The 20,157-nt window shown below is 43.1% G+C and overlaps 1 protein-coding gene across 6 annotated transcripts in view; it reads left to right on the forward strand.

Annotated features, from left to right (window-relative positions):
- The window catches only part of DPYD (dihydropyrimidine dehydrogenase), a 495,490-nt gene that overhangs the window by 29,653 nt on the left and 445,680 nt on the right, over positions 1–20,157 (forward strand). For all 6 annotated transcript variants that reach the window (XM_083743291.1, XM_083743290.1, XM_083743288.1 and 3 more), the window contains exon 2: positions 10,770–10,880. In XM_083743291.1, coding sequence (XP_083599417.1) covers positions 10,770–10,880 — 111 coding nt within the window. The remainder of the gene's footprint in view (positions 1–10,769; positions 10,881–20,157) is intronic.

Consider the following 20,157-nt stretch of genomic DNA (forward strand, 5'->3'; position numbering starts at 1 on the left):
AACAGACCAGGATCATTGCATTTTCTTTCTGCCCCCTCTGTCCTGGCTACTCTACTTTTTTCTGAAACAAAGTCCAATGGTATAAAATATAATGCCGTGTTAAGACTTGCAATCCAGATAGGCCTTTTTAATCATCCACCTTGTTTGCTTGTTGGGGAAGGCATGTGGGTTCTGGTATTATTGGGGGTTCTGTCTTTCTCCTTCTCACCCACTTACTGTGGGGTGGCTATGAGGGTTAGGGTATGCACAATTTTCCTGTATTTCCAGAACCCTTCGAACTGAACCACCACATAAGATGCACTCGTATGCTATACCTGAGCTGTGCAGATCCTGCATTATGTTCCATCTGACTTGCCAATCTGACTTGCCAAACATTCATAAGCTTACATCTTAATGGTGATGTTCAAATGATTGTTACCTGATCAGAAGATTAATTTCAAGCTCAAATAAAACAGATGTCTTGGGGAAATCTGCAGATGCTTATTTCTCACTGTGGATCAAAACTCTTAAGATACTTAGCTTAATTGTTATAATCTGCCCATTACTTTTTGGGAGGGGGGCGGAATCATATTCCAATTGTTCTCGCTTGGGAAACAGATGTAATTTGTAATACACCGAACACGGCTTCCTGTGAAGGATAAAGTAGCGAGTGGTTTATAAAAAATGGTAAATAGATAAGTTTAAGCTCCCCTCAGCATACATTCCAAAGCCCACCTAATCAATTATAGTTTGATCAGAGGGCTGGTTTTTTTATGGGTGGATTTGTTTTGTAGCCTAAATTAGATGTGTGTGTGTGTGTTGTTCACTAGAACTAAGCCAAGGGCAGAGCTAGCCTTCTCACTTCCACTCCACCTCCCTTATGTGTTTACTGGATACATTTTAAGAAATGTCTGAAGAGGTTGGCTAGATTCCTCCAAGTTATTATTCACATGCAGTTACAGGGCCTTCTTGGTAGTGGCACCCACCCCTGCGTAGTACACCCTCCCATCAGATGTCAAGGAGATAAGATACAGCCTTTAGAAGACATCTGAAGGCAGCCTTCTGTAGGGAAGTTTTTATGTTTAATTATGTTTTTGTATATGCTGGAAGCCACCCAGAGTGGCTGGGATAACTCAGTCAGATTGGCAAGGTACAAATACAGTGGTACCCTCGGGTTACAAACACTTCAGGTTACAGACTCCCCTAACCCGGAAGTAGTACCTCAGGTTAAGAACATTACCTCAGGATGAGAACAGAAATCGCACGGTGGCAGCAGGAGGCTCCATTAGCTAAAGTGGTACCTCAGGTTAAGAACAGTTTCTGGTTAAGAACGGACCTCTGGAATGAATTAAGTTCGTAACCAGAGGTACCACTGTAATAATTATTATTATGGAGGGGGGCGTGGACAGAGGCTAAGGCGTGGACATGTAGCAAGCTCATGGCCGCAGTGATGGAAATGGCTATGGTTTACACAGATTTATCTGATTTCAGGGCTCGCCTTTACCCCCACAGTTTCCAGGATCAGAGGCACCATGCCTCTGAATGCCAACTGGCAAGCAACAACAGTGAGAGAGTTCTGTTGCCAGTATGTGGGCTTCCCAGAGGGGTGTTTGCAGGCTTCCTAGAGACATCTGGTTGGCCATTCTGGCAAACATGATGCTGGACTAGGTAGGCTAGTGGTTTTCAACCAGTGTGTCGTGGCACTGGAGTGCCTTGAATGAGGGTCAGGGGTGCCGCAGGCAACACTGGCCTCAGTCCCTCTTTCCTTCTCTCTTGCCTCTGATGCCCTCTCATGTCTCTGCCTCCCAAAGGCTTGCACAGCAGTTTGTTGCAGCAGCCCTGGCTACAAGCTGCACAAGAGAATGGTGCCTCTGGGGCTGGCCAGGGGGTGCTGGTTGCCAGGAGCTGAGGTGGCCTCGGAGTGAGGGAGGCCAGTCAGCCAACCAGTCTGCCAGCCCTTGCTGTTGGGAACGGACAGACAAGTCCCAGGCTTCTGTGGGACATTGTGAGGAGGCACCTCTCTTTGAGGGGGGGAGGGAGCTCAGAGACTGGGGGTGGCAGCAGTGACTGCCCAGAGGACTCCCAGGGAGAGGAGAGGAGGCTGAGGGAACACTCCACAAGGGGCCGTGTTCAAAAAAGAGTGAGAGGCTGCCGGCTCTGCAGGCAAAGGGTGATATACTGGGCTCCTGAGCTCCACAGGGTGCCGCAGAAAGAATGGAGTTGGTCAAGGGAGGCTGAAGACCTCTGAGGTAGGCCTTTGGTCTGAGCCAGCAGAGCTCTTTTTATGTATGATTGATGAAGGAACTGAGCAACGTGAACTTAGCCCTTTAAAATAACCATTATGCAAGGTTGCAGGAGTGTGTCTACTGTGCCAAAGTAATTCAGCTTTGGATGAGTGTGCACCCTAAAATGTGGGCCATTTAACCTGTATAAATATGCAAGTCAAGGATTTCTCTCTCTCTCTCTCTCTCTCTCTCTCTCTCTCTCTCTCTCTGTGTGTGTGTGTGTGTGTGTGTGTGTGCTTGGGTGTCTGTGTGTATTCTTTTGTTGGAGAAGGCCACACCTGTCTTGCCTTCTGGACACTAAATATTTCATTAAGAAAGTCCTCTGGCTTCTGAGATTTTGTCAGGCGTTGCCTAACATGCTTCCAGCATACCTTTGGAAGCATGAGGGCTAGAATGTTGTGGTACTTTTTAAAATCAAAATAATGAATTTTGCAACTGCTGCCCACTATCAGGTCCCGTGTTTCTTCTTGAAGAGAGAGAGAGAGAGAGAGAGAGAGAGAGAGAGAGCGCGCCAGCCATAGGATGCAATTCCACACCCACTTACATGGGAGTAAATCCTATTGAACTCATTAGGACTTACTTCTGAGTAGACATGTAAAGGATTTCATTGCACATTCTGGGGCATCTTCTACTGCATTGCACCTGAGCAGTTTCCTTGGTTGTATATAATGGCCTTGAAATCCTCACCCCCCCCTTTAATTAACCATCATTTTCTCTTGAAAGGCACCTAGAACAAGTCAGGTTGTAGAATGATAAATTTATGATAGATAAAACTCTGCTGATTCCAGAGTCAGATACTTAGGGTGACTGGAGAATGCTATCATCTTTTGCCAGGGATACTTTTCCAGGTTTTTCGTTTGACTTCTCAAAAGTTTTAATTGGAGCTGCTTTACATAAAATGTGTCACAATGTCAAGATAGTATTTTTTGTAACATCTTGTGTGACTTAATGGAATTCTGCTCCGCAAGGCTATCGCTTCTGATGACACACGCAAGAGCATACAAAACATTTTACAATATAGAGAGGATCAATCTGAAACTTTAAAGCTATCATAAAGCTTATAATAATAGAAGGGAGGCAGAATTTTAGGGGAGTTTTTTCTTTTTTCACGACACATTAGTAGAAAGATGAGAGAGATTGAGATTGCAATAGAGACCTATATCAGTCCAAGGCTGTTTTTTTATGCTAGGGGGTGTGTGTTTGAGAAATGCAAATCACTTGGGTTCTTGAAGACAAGAATGTGAAATATTTCTAACACTGAGGTGCTCCTGAAATAGTACGCAACTCACATGGATCCACAATTTTATACCCGAACTAAGTTTTTATGGGTTTAAATTTTCACATGGCAAACTAATTCTTTCAGTGAGATAGATGATAGATAGATAGATAGATAGATAGATAGATAGATGATAGATTCTTTATTGTCATTACACAAGTGCAACATTGCACAAGTGCAACGAAATTGGATGCCATCCCTTAAAAACAACAAAAGCAACACAACAACAACAACCAAACAAACCACATTCCAGCCACACCCACACCCACACCCATCAAACTCCCAGGTCACACTATCGAGTTACTGCATTTAAGAAGGCCACAGCTCTTGGATAGAAACTATTTTTCAGTCTATTTGTCCTTGACTTGATGTTTCTGTATCTCCTGCCAGAAGGCAGTAGTACAAACAGACTGTGTCCTGGGTGAGATGCATCCTGCAGGATATTGTTTGCTTTCCTAAGACAACGGGAACCGTACAGTTCTTCCAAAGATGGGAGGGGATGACCAATAATCCTTTGGGCTGTGGTTATGACCTTCTGGAGCACCTTCCTCTTCCTAGCTGTACAGCTGGAGAACCAGGCACAAATACAGTATGTGAGAATGCTCTCTATGGAGCCTCGGTAGAAGGACACCAGCAGTCTCTCACTCAGATTGTTCTTCTTTAAAAGTCTGAGGAAATAAATTCTCTGCTGGGCCTTCTTCACCAGAGCAGTGGTATTTGCGCTCCAAGTCATGCCCTGATCGATAGTCACTCCCAAAAACCTGAATTCCGCCACCCTCTCCACCCGTTCCCCGTTGATATACAAGGGCTGAATGTCCGCCTTTTTTCCCCTGTAATCCACCACCAATTCCTTGGTCTTAGTCGTATTAAGAGCCAGATTGTTCTCTCCACACCAAGCACAAAGCCGCTCCACCTCGTCCCGATAGGCGGACTCATCCCCTCCTGAAATGAGCCCCACCACCGTAGTGTCATCAGCAAACTTGATGATTTTGTTGCTGGAATAAATGGCTGTACAATCATACGTATAGAGAGTATAGAGCAGGGGACTCAACACACAACCCTGTGGTGAGCCGGTGTTAAGGCTAAGGGCTGTGGACATATGTGACCCTACTCTAACCCTCTGAGAACGTTCTGACAAAAAGTCCAAAACCCAGAGACAGGTGGAGTTAGGTAGACCTTTTTCAAAATAAAAGCATGCAAGCCATATTTTTGGCCCCCATGTTTTTTTGTCAGAGTCACTTAGACCAACCTTCTGTTTTTGCAGCAATCAGAAACCTAGGTGAAGCCCACAGGTCTTCAATCAGTATTGTGCTATAATTGAATAGGGAGGTCATGTGTGTGGCTGTCCTTGACTCCACCCATGTACATCTTCCATGAATGCTGCCAGCCTATTCCATTACCCCCACTCCCCGTCCCCATTTTATTTTCCAGCTATCAGTGTTCTGTGACTATAGAGCATGCTCAGTCCCTGCTTGGGTGTTTTAGGGTGTGCCCCCCCCCCTGAATATTTCTTTAAAAAATATTGATACTTCTGTAAACCTTGGCATTCACCCACTGATACCTCTGTATAATAATAATAATAATAATAATAATAATAATAATAATAATTGTATACCCCATTCATCTGGCTGGGTTTCCCTAGCCACTCTGGGCAGCTTCCAACAAAAGATTAAAAATACATTAAAACATCAGCCATTCAAAACTTCCCTAAACAGGGCTCCCTTCAGATGTCTATCAGAAGAAGAGTGCATGCACACGAAAGCTCATACCAATAACTAACTTAGTTGGTCTCTAAGGTGCTACTGGGATATGGACATGGGTGGCGCTGTGGGTTAAACCATAGAGCCTAGGACTTGCCAATCAGAAGGTTGGTGGTTCGAATCCCCGTGACGCGGTGAGCGCCCATTGCTCGGTCCCTACTCCTGCCAACCTAGCAGTTTGAAAGCACTTCAAAGTGCAAGTAGATAAATAGGTACTGCTCCGTCGGGGAGGTAAACGGTGTTTCCATGCGCTGCTCTGGTTCACCAGAAGCGGCTTAGTCATGCTGGCCACAAGACCCGGAAGCTGTACACTGGCTCCCTCGGCCAATAAAGCGAGAAGAGCGCCGCAACCTCAGAGTCGGCCACGACTGGACCTAATGGTCAGGGGTCCCTTTTTAAGGTGCTACTGGAAGGAATTTTTTTATTTTATTTATTTTGTTTCGACTACAGCAGACCAACGCGGCTACCTACCTGTAACTTCTTATGAAAGGACAGTGCCATTTTTTACTATATAAATCTCGATCTTTGGAAATCCCTGCTGTACACACCTCTCACAAAGATGGCAGGTGATGGAGAAATGTGTCTTGGATTTGAGTGCTTTGCATGTCACAGTTACCATTATCTAACGCTCTTCAGAGTCTTGCATTAAAAAAGAGAAGTTTAAAAGCATTTTACTCATTCAGAAAGAAAATACAGTGGTGCCCCGCAAGACGAACGCCTCGCAAGACGGAAAACCCGCTAGACGAAAGGGTTTTCCATTTTGGAGGCGCTTCGCAAAACGAATTTCCCTATGGGGTTGCTTTGCAAGATGAAAAAATCTTGCGAGTCCCCATGGGTCCCCCCCCCACATTCCCCCCTTTTCCTAAGCCGCTAAGCCGCTTAACAGCTGATCCGCTGATAAGCCGCTTAACAGCTGATTGCTAGAAGCCGCTAGACCGCTGTAGCGCTAATCCACTAAGCTGTCAATGGGCTTGCTTCGCAAGACGAAAAAACCGCTAGACGAAGAGAATCGCGGAACGGATTCTTTTCGTCTTGCGAGGCACCACTGTATTTCATATGTGTTTTCCCCTGGGTGTGTGTCCCTCCCCCCCCTAAACAAAAATATAAATCATGATAAATAAAGAATTAAAGCCTCTAATCTCTAATGGATGCTGGTGGTATTGTGTGCCAAACACTTTTTGCAACGTTATTGCTGGAATGTGCTGTACTGTGAACTCTTGCTGGATTTCAGCAACTGTTACCCTCAGAGCCATCCTAGCTGGTACAGCATTCCAAGAGTAGCAAACGCCAGGGTTTCTTTTTAAACCATATGGTGTCATGCCCAATGGATTACATCTGTTATGGTACAATATTAAGAATATATTATTCAGTTCAAAGGCTGCGGAGAGATTTCTAGCATGTCGTCTGTTTAGCAGTGCCGTATTAAACATTTATAAAAGATAGAAGCCTATGCATTTTAACTTCCATAAAAATAAGCTGTAAGACCAGCCCCTAGACTCCTCCTGCGTACTTTAGCAGCTGGCCACACATCTGGGTTCTTTAGAGGGCCTGCCTGGGCCTGGAATATTCTGAGTTGTTTTTTTAAAACAAAAATTGCACTTCTAGTTCATATGAGGGATTTCATCTCCGTGGCTTAGGACCAAATGAGGCGTTACAGTGGCGCGACATAACTCATATTGTGCTGAACTTGTGTGAAGTGGAGCTGAGACAATTTAAAGCGCAGCGTTACCCACGCAGGAGGGGGGAACTGAAGCATCGAACATCCCATGTGCTTGTTCCCAATATGGTTTCTCTCCGGCCTTTTCTTCTCCTCCAGGCAGGAGTTGCTTTTGGTTCTGGAGCTTCACTAGAAGAAACAACGGGATGGAATGATTTTGAAAGTTGTTGTTGTTTTGCACCAGTACTGAATTTTCAATCTCCGAATCAGGGTGGATTTGATTTAAATCAAATTGATTTAAATCACTAGTCAATAAGACTTGATTTAAATGAGTGTTTGTTTTTGTGTTTTTAACAGAAAGATTCATTCTTGCCGCTATAATCTTAATATTTACAGTGGTACCTCTAGTTACAAACTTAATTCATTCTGGAGGTCCATTCTTAACCTGAAACTGTTCTTAACTAGAGGTGTGCTTTCGCTAATAGGGCCTCTTTCTGCCACTGTGCCGCTGGCAAACGATTTCCGTTCTCATGTTGGGGCAAAGTTCTCAACTCGAGGTAACTCTTCCAGGTTAGCAGAGTTTGTAATCTGAAACATTTGTAACCTGAGGCGTTTGTAACTCGAGGTACCACTGTACAACCAGATGAAGGTTTCGTTTTTGGAATAATACATTTTCAGAGTAGTTTTTACAGTTATATCAAAAATTACTGATTTGTTTATACTATTAGAAATACAGATAATTATGAAATTATTGTGAGGTTTCATAAGTTTATATTTGGACAACTTTTCTGTTTATATTTGGACAACTTTTCTGCTGTACTTTATTGGAAGGAGAAAAATAAACATTTCCTTAATAACAATTTAAACCATTTATTTAACTAAAACAATAACATTATAGTATATGTATCCATGTTTGTTAACTGATGTGGTTAAACAATTTAAAAAAAACTTTGAGAAGAAGACGAAGAAGAAGAGTTTGGATTTGGTATCCCGCTTTATCACTACCTGAAAGCGGCTAACATTCTCCTTTCCCTTCCTCCCCCACAACAAACACTCTGTGAGGTGAGTGGGGCTGAGAGACTTCAGAGAAGTGTGACTGGCCCAAGGTCACCCAACAGCTGCATGTGGAGGAGCGGAGACTCAAACCCGGTTCCCCAGATTACAAGTCTACTGCTCTTAACCACTACACCACACTGGCTCTCTTTGAGTTTTAGCACACATGAAAAAACTTAAAACAAATCCTTATTTCCTGATGAATAGCCTTTGGACTATAATGTAATGTAAATAGAAAACTATCTTTAGAAAGATGTTTCCTCCAAAAGCATTTTATTTTAAAAATCTGATTTAATTTTTAAAAAAATCTGATTTAAATAAAAATCTGATTTTTAAATTTATTTTTATCCACCCTCTCCAAATAAGCACTTGCTCTTCTTATGTCATATCCATTCCCATGTACTGTTAACTCATTTTTATCACAGACCATGTGACTAGGTATGAGGTGGTGGAATCCTAAAATGGCAGAGTGGATTGTACCATTTCAGGTTACGGGTGTGTATGGGGTAGTGGTGGCGCCACTTTCTGAATGCTCCTCCATGTAATGGCTTGCCCAAGTATTCAGAAATGTGTCTCTCCCCCCAACCCCAATTTGCAGTGTAAAATGATGCAAACCACTCTATCACCATCACACCTTACCTGAATTGTTGGAGTTAGTTTTTTAAAAATTCCTTCTCACTTTCCAGATCAGGATTTTTGCAGCACTTATGAAAGAAAGAATGCCATTGAAGATTTGCAGAATGTCTTGGTCTTTTGACCAAGAAACAAAAGCTGGACATGACCTGGTAGCCAGGATTAATATTTTAAACTACTGTGGAGAGAAGGGGCCTTCATTTATATCTGCAGCAATGATTTGCAAAACTCTGGAGGGATTCTCTGCTGTTCTTCAGTAAAATAGTAGCTTTTGTAGTTAACATCTCTCTCTGTTCTACAAAGTCAATTCTTCTGATACCTGATTACTTTTTTAACATCATTTGATCAAAATCTGGCTATTCACTTGCATGTGTGTGAGTGTGATAGCTTGGACACAATTACTCATACATTGGTAACATTGCATTTAGAATAATGCAGTGTGTCGTACATGGGACCGTCTTATGGCTGCATGATATACTTATTGTGTCCGGGAATATGAAACACATCTTACTGGTTTTGAGACAGCTTTGTGTTGACTTCCAGTTCGTCTCTGAGCAAAATCTGAAGTTCTGAGTGTGACATATAAAGCTCTTAAGTAGCCTGTGAACAGGGTACCATTCCCTCCTGCATATGCTTGCTTGGGTATTAAGATCAGCATCTGGGGACCTGCTTCAACTCCCACTGCCTTTGGGGTGAATCAAGGTGGTGACCGTTGACAGGACCTTTTCAGTTTTGGCACCCCATTTGACAGATTCGTTCCATGGGCAGGTTCACCAACTGGGAAGCACAGCATTCAATTACAGAGCCGATGTGATGCTCCTGCTATTCACACACATCCCTGACCTCTCCCCTAGCATGTCCCAGCAAATCTATTGCTTTGCCCTACTGGGTGAGCCACTTCTGAGAGTCTTAGCTGAATAACAGTATATGGCTAGTCATATGTAGGTATGAATGGCAATGGCATAGGAGCAAGCCATGCAGCTCCAATTTACATTAGAATTTCATGGCTTGGGGTATAGGTTTTGAATGTCATTTGCACAGTGCTCTGTTTAATCCCGCCCCCCGAATGCCAAGTTGCTTTAGAAACATAAGACCTGCATCACCTTGAAGGCCAACAAAATGAACAGTGTTCTGTTTTTTTCTGCTTTCTGCAGTAGACTACCATGATTACTTTGCCCCTGTGCAGGGGTGCTTTGAAGAGGAGCAATTGCAATTGTATACACCCTTACTTCAGAGTTAATCCCATTGACCTCTGTGGGGCTGATTTCTATGTAGACATCCATAGGATAGCATCTGTTCATTTACATAGGAGAAGGCTGCTCCCGGGGTGTATAGCACAGTGCTTCAAAATCATCTGGTTTTGAAAACAGAGGGTGTAATATTCACAGCAATCTAGAGCAAACAAATATGGTGTATGTATATGGAATTTAGATTGAGAGAAGATTTTAAATGAAAATTCTTGCAGATTAATGGGAGAACTAAGTTTATTAAATGGGACGCGGGTGGCGCTGTGGTCTAAACCACTGAGCCTAGGACTTGCTGATCAGAAGGTTGGCAGTTTGAATCCTCGTGACGGGGTGAGCTCCCATTGCTCAGTCCCAGCTCCTGCCAACCTAGCAGTTCAAAAGCACGTCAAAGTGCAAGTAGATAAAAAGGTACCGCTCTGGCAGGAAGGTAAATGGCATTTCCGTGCGCTGCTCTGGTTCACCAGAAGCAGCTTAGTCATGCTGGCCACATGACCCGGAAAAACTGCAGACAAACGCGGGCTCCCTCAGCCTGTAAAGTGAGTTGTGCGCTGCAACCCCAGAGTCGTCCGCGACTGGACCGGGGTACCTTTACCTTTGCCTAAGTTTATTAAAGCAAACCAACATAACTCTTATTTCTAACTCTTCCAAATTCATAGAGCTTTTAAGAGGGAAGACTAGGCAACTTTAATTGTTACTGAATGTGTTAAAGTCTATTTTTTACAGATAAGTTTCACACACACACACACACACACACACACACACACACAGACCTAGAGTGCTGTGATTTAGTAGGTTTGTTAAATTTTCTTTCTTAACTGTGTCCCCCCCTGAACCTTTCACTTTCCCCAAAAATCAAAGCCTCGTTTTCTCTATCCACAGAATATCCTAGCACTAAACCCTCGAAGACAAACTCACGCATCTTTGAATTCAACTGCAGCAAAGAAACATGAGAAAAAGCACTGGAAAAGGAATGCAGATAAAAGCTGCCCGGTAAGTACCACAGCTGTTTCTGCTGCTTTTCACACATAACTTGGGAACTCTCACTGCCTGAATCTCGGCATGCTAGATCTTCCAAGTCAGATCTTCCTGATCATCTGGAAGGTTTGCTCAGACCATGGTTGGCTGGTTTGAATGGTACAATACACAGTGGTGTGGTTTTTTTTTTGGGGGGGGGGAAAGGATGTGATCTATTATTCCAGAAAGGAATAATAGCTTGCACTTGTCACACATTCCTAGTCCCTCCAGACCATGTTTGGGAGGGTGAAGAACATTATGTCTAAATGCAGCCATCATTTTGTGTCTTGCTGAGTTAAGCTTCCAAATGAAAGAAGATTAAGGAGATGCTCTTAAATTAACTTTATTGTGAAAAATGCCATTGCAAGTGGAAACCGCATAGAAAATCGGTTTAAATTATGCTCCTTGTCTGCTTGGGTTTCTATTATAAACTTTTTAAAATTCTCTGATAACACCCCCTTTCTCCTCCCACCAAAGATTCTGCTGGTTACTTGTTATGGTCTTAAATCCCATTGTTAATTTTGATTCTCTGCCCCACCCTGCCCAGTGCTTTGTTGCAAGAATGTCCTGATCAGAAGGGCTATGGAATGATTTTTGTAGTCATGCAGATGTTAGAGGTGCATCCGTCTCAGAAACCTAATTAAATTGTGCCTGGTGCTTTCCCAGACATTTTCAAACCTTGTTACAATGAGTATCCTAGAATCAGTTTTGAAAGATTTGAGAATTTCCCTCAAGACCCTGTGAAATGCATAGGGATTGACTGAGCCATCAGACTATTTCAGCCATCAGTATATATATAACTAGAGCATATGCTGGTCTACCACATCTGAATCAACAACAGTATTGTGGTTGGGGGGAGGCAAGAACTGGGAAGTGGGAATTACTCTGGAATATGTGGAGGGGGGAAGTCTGATGTTTGAATGTTCTCCAACAAAAATTCAGAAAATCCCTTAACCTACAACACTAGCATGCCATGAAAAATTCTTATTGCTTTATCCTTCTTTCAACATGCTAGGTTATGTATTTATTAAATTTATATATCACCCTTCATACAGGGATCAAGTGTAAGCTTTTTAGACTTGTGGATATTCCTGGTGGGTTCAGATTACTCTTTTTTCCCTTTGGACAGTATTTATTAGGTGCTCTTCAGCAGCATGTGTGCTTTAAAAAAACCCCACATACAATGTCCGACAGATCTCTCTCTAATCACTACCTTAGTTCAATAGCAATTAGAGATATGTAGGTAGAATGCTAGTTCTATGAATCATTGATCTTTTCAATCACAACTATTCAGCCAATAATTGGTGTAATTTGTCAAGGGGCATCAAAAGGGAGGACTTTGACTTTGGACTCTTTGAACTGATGTCTGTTCTGAGCTACACTTTTCCCCCCTGAAATGTTTCAAAGTCCATTGCGGGTTGACTTAACATTGTGGCAACCACACAAAAAAGTATTGAAGTGATTGTGTGTTTGAAAAATAATGTTCATACCTATTATTTACTGCAAATACAAGAACTACTTTTCAGCTCTTACTGATCACTTGAAGTCAGAGATCTTAGCCCAAATCTAGAGGATCACTGTCTGAATAAAGCTGTGCCCCCAAATCGGACAAATTAATGTCCTCTAGCAGTGATTGGGAATCACATGATGCTAAAGATGCTTAGCTGGCAGTGTTTGTAAAATGCTGCCGACACAACTGTTCTTCTCAGCAAATAAGCCTTGTGTTTTCAGTTTGGGGAATTTTACTCTGCATGCTGGTACAGCTTCCACTTATGTTGCATCTGAAGTCGATGGGAATTGCAAGTTCTCATACTCTCTGAGGATTTGGTTCAAAAGCTCCGAGAACAAACTAAATTCTTTTGATTATCTGCTATACTTTCTAAGTTGTTTGTTATTTTTCCTGGTTGTATGCATAGTTGAAAGTGTTTATTGACTCTGCTTAGATTAAAGCTAAAACGACTAATACGCTTGGTTTGAATTCACAGTTGAAGATAAAAATTTAGATAAATCCAGTTAGGAATAGTAGTGTTTGAGGCCTTTAAAAAAAAAAAGAAAGAAAGCCTGAATAGCAAAATAAACAGAATTTTATTCACACAACTTTGTTGTAGCAGCTTCCTGGGGAAAGGGAAGAAAGGAGATGCTCTCTAGCTCCCAAGTGGTTTTTGGTTTATTCTAGCAGTGTGGAGAAGCTTACCTTTTGATGATTGTTATTCAGAATCTGTAAGTTTTGATTTCATGTACCATTTGCCAGGAAGGTAGCAGAATCATGTGTATGGCTTGTGGTGTTTTTTTTTTTGTAGCTGACTCTGAAAAACCTTACTACAAAAGCTGAAGACTAGGTGTAGGAAAATGTATTGCTAGGCAACACTATATTACCATGGATCATAGTTTTGAGAATGTCCTGCTTGGAGCTGGTTGGGTAGAAGCCAGGAGGAGGAGGAGGAGATATCTCAAAGTTGCAGGAATAAATTAAAGAAAGGATTAGGATAAAGTGTTATATTGCAGAAAGCAAAGAAGCAAAGGGATTTTAGTTAACCGGAGGACTGGTTCAGACGTAACCTTAAATCGGCCTTCCCCAACTTGGAACCTTCCAGATGTTATTAGACTATAAATCCCATCATCCCTGGCCATTTACCATGTTTGCTGAGTTTTGGTCCAAAACATCTGGAAGCAAAAACATATTCTAGTAATTTGAGAATTAAACTAGCCTCCCTCAGGACTCATATATTCCCATTCTCCCTCCAGTACAGCTGAGAAGCCTTTGCTTCAATATTTTGATTAATCTTAATTGAAGTTAGTGGAAGCAAGTCAACTTCAAGCCATGGCTTTTGAAGCTGGCTTATTTTCCCTAACTATAGTTAAGCTTAACCACAGTTTAGGGTTCATAAGATAAAGGTAAAGGGACCCCTGACCATTAGGTCCAGTCGTGACCGACTCTGGGGTTGCGCGCTCATCTCGTTTCTATAGGCCGAGGGAGCCAGCGTTTGTTCACAGACATCCTCTGGGTCATGTGGTCAGCATGACAAAGCCGCTTCTGGCGAACCAGAGCAGCACACAGAAATGCCGCTTACCTTCCCACCGGAGCGGTACCTATTTATCTACTTGCACTTTGACGTGCTTTCGAACTGTTAGGTTGGCAGGAGCTGGGACCGAGCAATGGGAGCTCACCCCGTCATGGGGATTTGAACCGTCGACCTTCTGATTGGCAAGTCCTAGGCTCTGTGGATTAACCCTCAGTGCCACCCGCGTCCACACTAAATTGGTCAATCAAATCAAAAGCAGAAGCGGTATACAGCCGTGCCTTGCCTCTCCAGAACAAACTTAGGAAGGCCCCAGTCCTGCGAAGCCCTATTGGTCACAGGGCCCGGCTCCTGCATGCACTCCTGACAGCCTACAAGGCACCACGGAACCCTCTTAGCGACTCCATTCTGTATTTGTTGTAGGGTTTACTCCTCAGCCTTTTCTTCTCCCAAAGATATCTCACAAGGCAACAGAGGTTTAAGATAAGAATTTTTCTTCTCCTGGATGGGCTACCTTCCCAGGTTGATGATCCCCATCTGCCTCTCAGGTGTGTGTGTGTGTGTGTGTGTGTGTGTGTGTAAATAAACTATCATTCATAAAGTCACTACAGTCACCATCGTTCCTCATTCCCAAAGGAAACACACACCCTGGATAAGGACCGAGACCCCTGGAATGTTGTGCACAGTTCGGCAGACATTGGGTTGGCCGGTACCAATGGGCGGCATGGCATAAAATTCAAAGCTGAAGCTGCTTCATAAATAGTAACTGATAAGCCACATTCCCCCGGTGGTAAAATTCTGGTATGAAGCTCCCAAGCTGTAGTTTCTTGTGGAATTGATGTGGGAGCTTTGTTTTTTGCTTTTTTTCTCCAGTTGGAAGAAGGCAATGAAATGAGGAAAAAAGGTCACCAGTGCTTGGCAAACCAGGGTTCTTTTTTATTTTTAGGGCAAAGGAGAGGCTTTTCAGCTGGACGGCATCATCCTTCTGGGAAAACATATTTTTTGATAGTTCCAGCTCATGCCTCAGACTCTGGCAGCAGATTGCCAGTGACGCTTATTGCATGGTGTAATCCCTTTGGAAATGGTCTTTCTCATTTTGTATTTGGCTTGGGCCATGATAAATATATTCACACTTCACCTGGAGGAATGTTGTTTTGATACAGCTGGTTTTCTGCTCCACTTGTCTCCAGTTCCTTAAAATAACCACTAGCTCTGGATTGTGCGTTGGGATAGTGAGAATTGAATTTAAAAGTGTTTGTTTACTGGTGTTTCAACTAGGGCTGCGCTAAAAGTACTGATTGTTTTTGGGGACATTCCTTGGCAGCATACCTCCCACCCAACCAAGAACCCATTATTTGGGAATTTTGTGGGTGTGCTTGCTTTGAAAGTGTTCAGTTATTCAGGACGGAAGCACTGATATTATGATCCCATTAATTTTGTGATCCATCATTGGTTGGGATAACTCACGTGCAGTAGGCAAAGAGAATGTAATTCAAGGGCAGTATGAACAATACTTAAAATAAATAAATAGAAAAGGGAAATGGTCCTGAAATGGCAGTAGACAGGGAAAACTGATCAGAGGGGAGCAGGGGTCAACTACCTTTGTGGACCAGGGGGTACATTCTGAATTTTGAGAGAGTGCTGGTGGAGGTGCCAGTCACAAAATAGCTGCTTTGGATGGTGGGGCACAGCATAACACAAAATGGCTGCCAGGGGGAGAGCAGAATAACACAACATTAGAGAGGCAGCCACCTCCAATAACCTTATGTTTACCATAGGAACGCAGCTATGCTCTGCTGGTCCAGACTGTGGAGATCACAAGATCACACTACATTGATTTCGGACACACACACACACACACACACACACACACAGAGAGAGAGAGAGAGAGAGAGAGAGAGATGCTGTCTAATAGCAACACACTCACAGATATTGTTTAGAATGTTTTGCCCCAGAACTTTCCTTCTAGGAGGGCTTAGTTGCATTCCTCCCTTCCTCCCTTCAAATGAAAGCTCTGAGTCAAGGGCATCTGCCCAGGGAAAGCCGCCATGGCTGCAATGGTGCCCATGGGTGCTGAGTTAGCAACCCCAGGAGTACAGGATCGAGATACACAGTGCCAGATTTACAGTATAAGCTAAAAATAAGCTATAGCTTAGGGCCCCACTCTCTTGGGCCCCCCCAAAAAAATTAAAGGAAAAAAACAACCTGGATGTACATTTCCAAAATATAAGATAAAAAAGAAATAAAATGAAACCTACATACAGCAACAGTGTTTTGCGTTGTGTAGGCTCCTATGATGTAAGTAATAGACCCCGCCTGATAGCCTGCTCCCTAAAATATCACTGGTTTGCTCATTTCTATATCAATTACTTTGATAAAATACATATTTTGTTATGTGCAAATGGCTTTAGATACCTACTGGGTCCATAAATTACCAAATAGCATACATTCAACACAAAAACAGCGACAAAACAGCGAACACGGAGCAATGGATCCAAACTACAAGAAAGAAGATTCCACCTAAACATTAGGAAGAACTTCCTGACAGTAAGAGCTGTTTGACAGTGGAATTTGCTGCCAAGGAGTGTGGTGGAGTCTCCTTCTTTGGAGGTCTTTAAGCAGAGGCTTGACAACCATATGTCAGGAGTGCTCTGATGGTGTTTCCTGCTTGGCAGGGGGTTGGACTCGATGGCCCTTGTGGTCTCCTCCAACTCTATGATTCTAATTTGTTGTTGACAAATGACAGCTGGACATATAAAGGGCCGCATTACCTTCAGTAGCTTAGCGCCTCATCAAACCTAAATCCAGCCCTGGAGATACAGTCAAACCTCTGCTCCTGAACGCCTCCATTTTGGAACGTTTTGGCCCCCCAAAACCTGGAAGTAAATGCTCCGGTTTTTGAACGTTTTTTGGAAGCCGAACGTCCGACGCAGCTTCCGCTTGAGTGCAGGAAGCTCCTGCAACCAATCGGAAGCCCCGCCTGGGAAGTCGAACGGTCTTCCGGAACATATTATGTTTGACAACCGAGGTTTGACTGTAATGTGGAAATCACAGCCAATGGTCTTCTCCATAAATATTTTACATTCTTCCAAAGCACTGTTTATGATCTGAAAATTACAATATAGCAAAATGCTTTGCACAGCCCTAGTTTTTGTACTATTGACTGTCCTTATAAGGGATTTTTTAAATTGTTTTTATGATGATATCAGAACTGTCCTTGCACTAGGTAGAAGGAGCAGTGCAAAGTAATATTTGAGTACTCATATTTCTGTTCTAACCAAAAAAGAATGATTTATTTTTTTAAAAAAAACCAGTTTAAATGAAGAATTTATTTTGAGATTATTTAAAGGAATATTAAGTACAAGCGGCAACCATTTTGTGTGGGGCTTCCATTCCTGGCACCTGCATGTGTTGGTGAAGCATGTTTCAGTGTGCTCTACCCTGTTCTGCCCCTCTCTCCGTTCCACCCCTGTCCTGCCACTGGTGGAGGAAGAGGCGTGCGGGGGGGGGGGAGTGCACCGCCCCTGGCAGCGTGATCCTGGCAGCACGCCATCGCGGCTGCCCCCCGCCCACGCTGGGCGCCCCACCCCTTCGTGTGGCATGCCACACCTCTGCGGGTGATGCACCACGCCCCCGGGACACGCAGCAGCCCTGTCCTCGCCTGCTCTCCTCCCCCCTGTGCTGGAGCATGTAGCTCCGCCGCTGCATCCTGCCCTGTTCCAGGTCCAAAAGGACCAATGTGTTGGCAATCACGTGTCTGTTGGATGCACCTAAAATGGTTGTCATCTGTATTAGTTTTCAAAATGTGAATTCTGAATTTCAACACCTGGCTTCCCCTGGAATGTATAAAACTTACAAATAAGGCACATGAGAGATAAAGTTTCATTAAAAAATAAGTTTTTGCATCTAGATTTTAAATTTGGACTCAAATATTGATAGGGATTGAATTCTTGGCCACCATTCAGGGGTCCATATTTAATTCCTAGCTAATACACAATTTTTAAAAAATGGTTGGTGAGGATCTGCTAAAATTATTTCAGGAGTAGGATATCCCAGGGCTTTGCAGAGCAAGCAAGGTGTCTCAGATGATCTGTTACATGAGTTGGTGTACCTATGACCATCCCGAGGTTGTTGAACATCTGGATGTTGTTGTTGATGACTGAAGACCATCAATGATGGTCTTCATGGGATCAAGGGATAGGGAGTCCCACAGTTGAGACACGTTTACTGAGAAGACCTTATTCCATGTCCCTACACAGTAAATTACACTTTTGGGTATGAAGCACGCACACACACATGGCCATATATTATATATATATTCCTTTGTCCTTTCTGAAATGCTGTCCCCAAATGTCACATTCTTCGCATGCAAAAGGTCTGCTTCAATTCCTGGCATCTCCAGATAGGCCTGTAAAGGACCCTAGTAGGAAACCCTGGGGAGCCACAGCCAATCAGTATCCAAGAGACTCAGATGGCTGGTTTAGTGTGTTTTTAATTCCATATAAGGCAGCTTCTTATGCCCTTTATCTGGGTGCCTTCCAGAACAGCATTTCATGATTATGCAAAATGAGCTGTTTATGAAAGGGGTAAATCTACACAGTCCCTTGTGTGTACGAAAGTGTTTGCACATATGGAGTGGCCCCGTTTGGTTCCTAGCCATTATTAAATATTCCTCTACTGTGTCATATTAATCTGGCACTGATGCATTGTCTTCAAGTGCCCTGCTCCAAAGTACAACTTCGTCAATGGCTCAAATGAGCCTTTAATAGAGTCAAGTAATGAATGGGTAGGTTTTAACCTGCGGGAAATGAGGCATAACTGGTGGATCTTGAGAAGTACAAAAAAAAAGGCTGTCTTTTTTGTGGGTGTGGGGAGAGAGTATGCATGTGTCAACTGCTGTGGAATTATTTGGTGAGTAGATGTGCAAAGGTAGAGCACACTTGCGCAACCCAGTGCCCTCCTGATGCTTTGTGCAACAATTCCCATCAGTACCATCAATACCAGTCAGCATCACCGGTGGTCAGGGATGATGGGAGTTGTAGTCCAAAAACATCTGGAGACACCAGCCTGGGGCTGTATTAGAGGGGGGAAACCCCAGAATAAAACTATCAGCTTAATGATTCTGAATTATGGCTTTGGATATGATCTTTGGCTAACGCAATAAGATGCAACTTGACTTGCTGGATGACACGTTCCTTTTGTTTCCTTGCATCTAGGTCTTGTGTTGACTGCTAAAACATTTCTCCCCAAGATAATTACAAAGAGAACATTAGCTAGCATGAAGCTGATTTGAAAAAAAAAAATAAGCTGCTACAAATGAATAAATCCATTCACGCGGGTGGTGTTACTTGAAAGCACGGGATTTATCAGAAGCGCCTGTCTTTGCCCATCCCCATGATACAGCCACGCGCACTGAAAACTGGAGCCTGTAACAGAATCTCCAACACTCCACCTCTCTGTAATACATTGCTCCCACTGTGCTGTGCTGTCTTGACACATCAGCGCTGTTTTACTCTCCCTTCCCTCAATACAAACTCCTGGCTCTCTTGCACTCTATTTGTTATGTTTTGAGCTTGGTCCCACTGCTCCTTTCAGCCTTGTCTGTCTCATCTTCACTATATCAATATTATCTGTTGTGGTGGTCCCAGCTGGACTGCATTCTGTTCCCTCTTTTCTCTCTGCTGTCAGCTGAGTTTGAACAGAAATAAGATTCTTTGCATTTTGCATTAATGCTACTGAAGAATATATAATTCGAAACGTGCCCGTGGACAAAAGGACGGAATTGCTCAACAAAAAGCTGTGAGGCTATGGGGCTGATTGAAACATAAATGTTTTCTTCCATGGGGCTGCTTTTGGAAATGTCTTCTATAGCTGAATGAGGGTAGAAAATGTTAAAAATTGAATAGGAAATCCACATGGAATCAAGAATCCGGCTTCTGGATCTCAGCTGAAAATTCAATGTCCTGCCTTTCTGTATTCTGTTGCATTGCATTGCATTGTGCTGTATTTATTCATTTGAAAGCATTTCTAAACCACTCAGTATTTGAAAATCTCTGAACAAAAATTCCTCACGAAAACAATAAAGCAATTTCATAAAAAGAGATAAAGCAGTCTTTAAAAAGAGTAATAGGGAGGGGCCACAGCTGAGTGCTAGAACATCTTTTTTCATACAGAAGGTTCTAGGTTAAAGCCCCAAATTCTCTAGGTCAGGGAAAGACCATGCCTCACACCCT

The sequence above is a fragment of the Podarcis gaigeae genome (genome assembly GCF_964106915.1).
Source record: "Podarcis gaigeae genome assembly, chromosome: 6".
NCBI lineage: Eukaryota > Metazoa > Chordata > Lepidosauria > Squamata > Lacertidae > Podarcis > Podarcis gaigeae.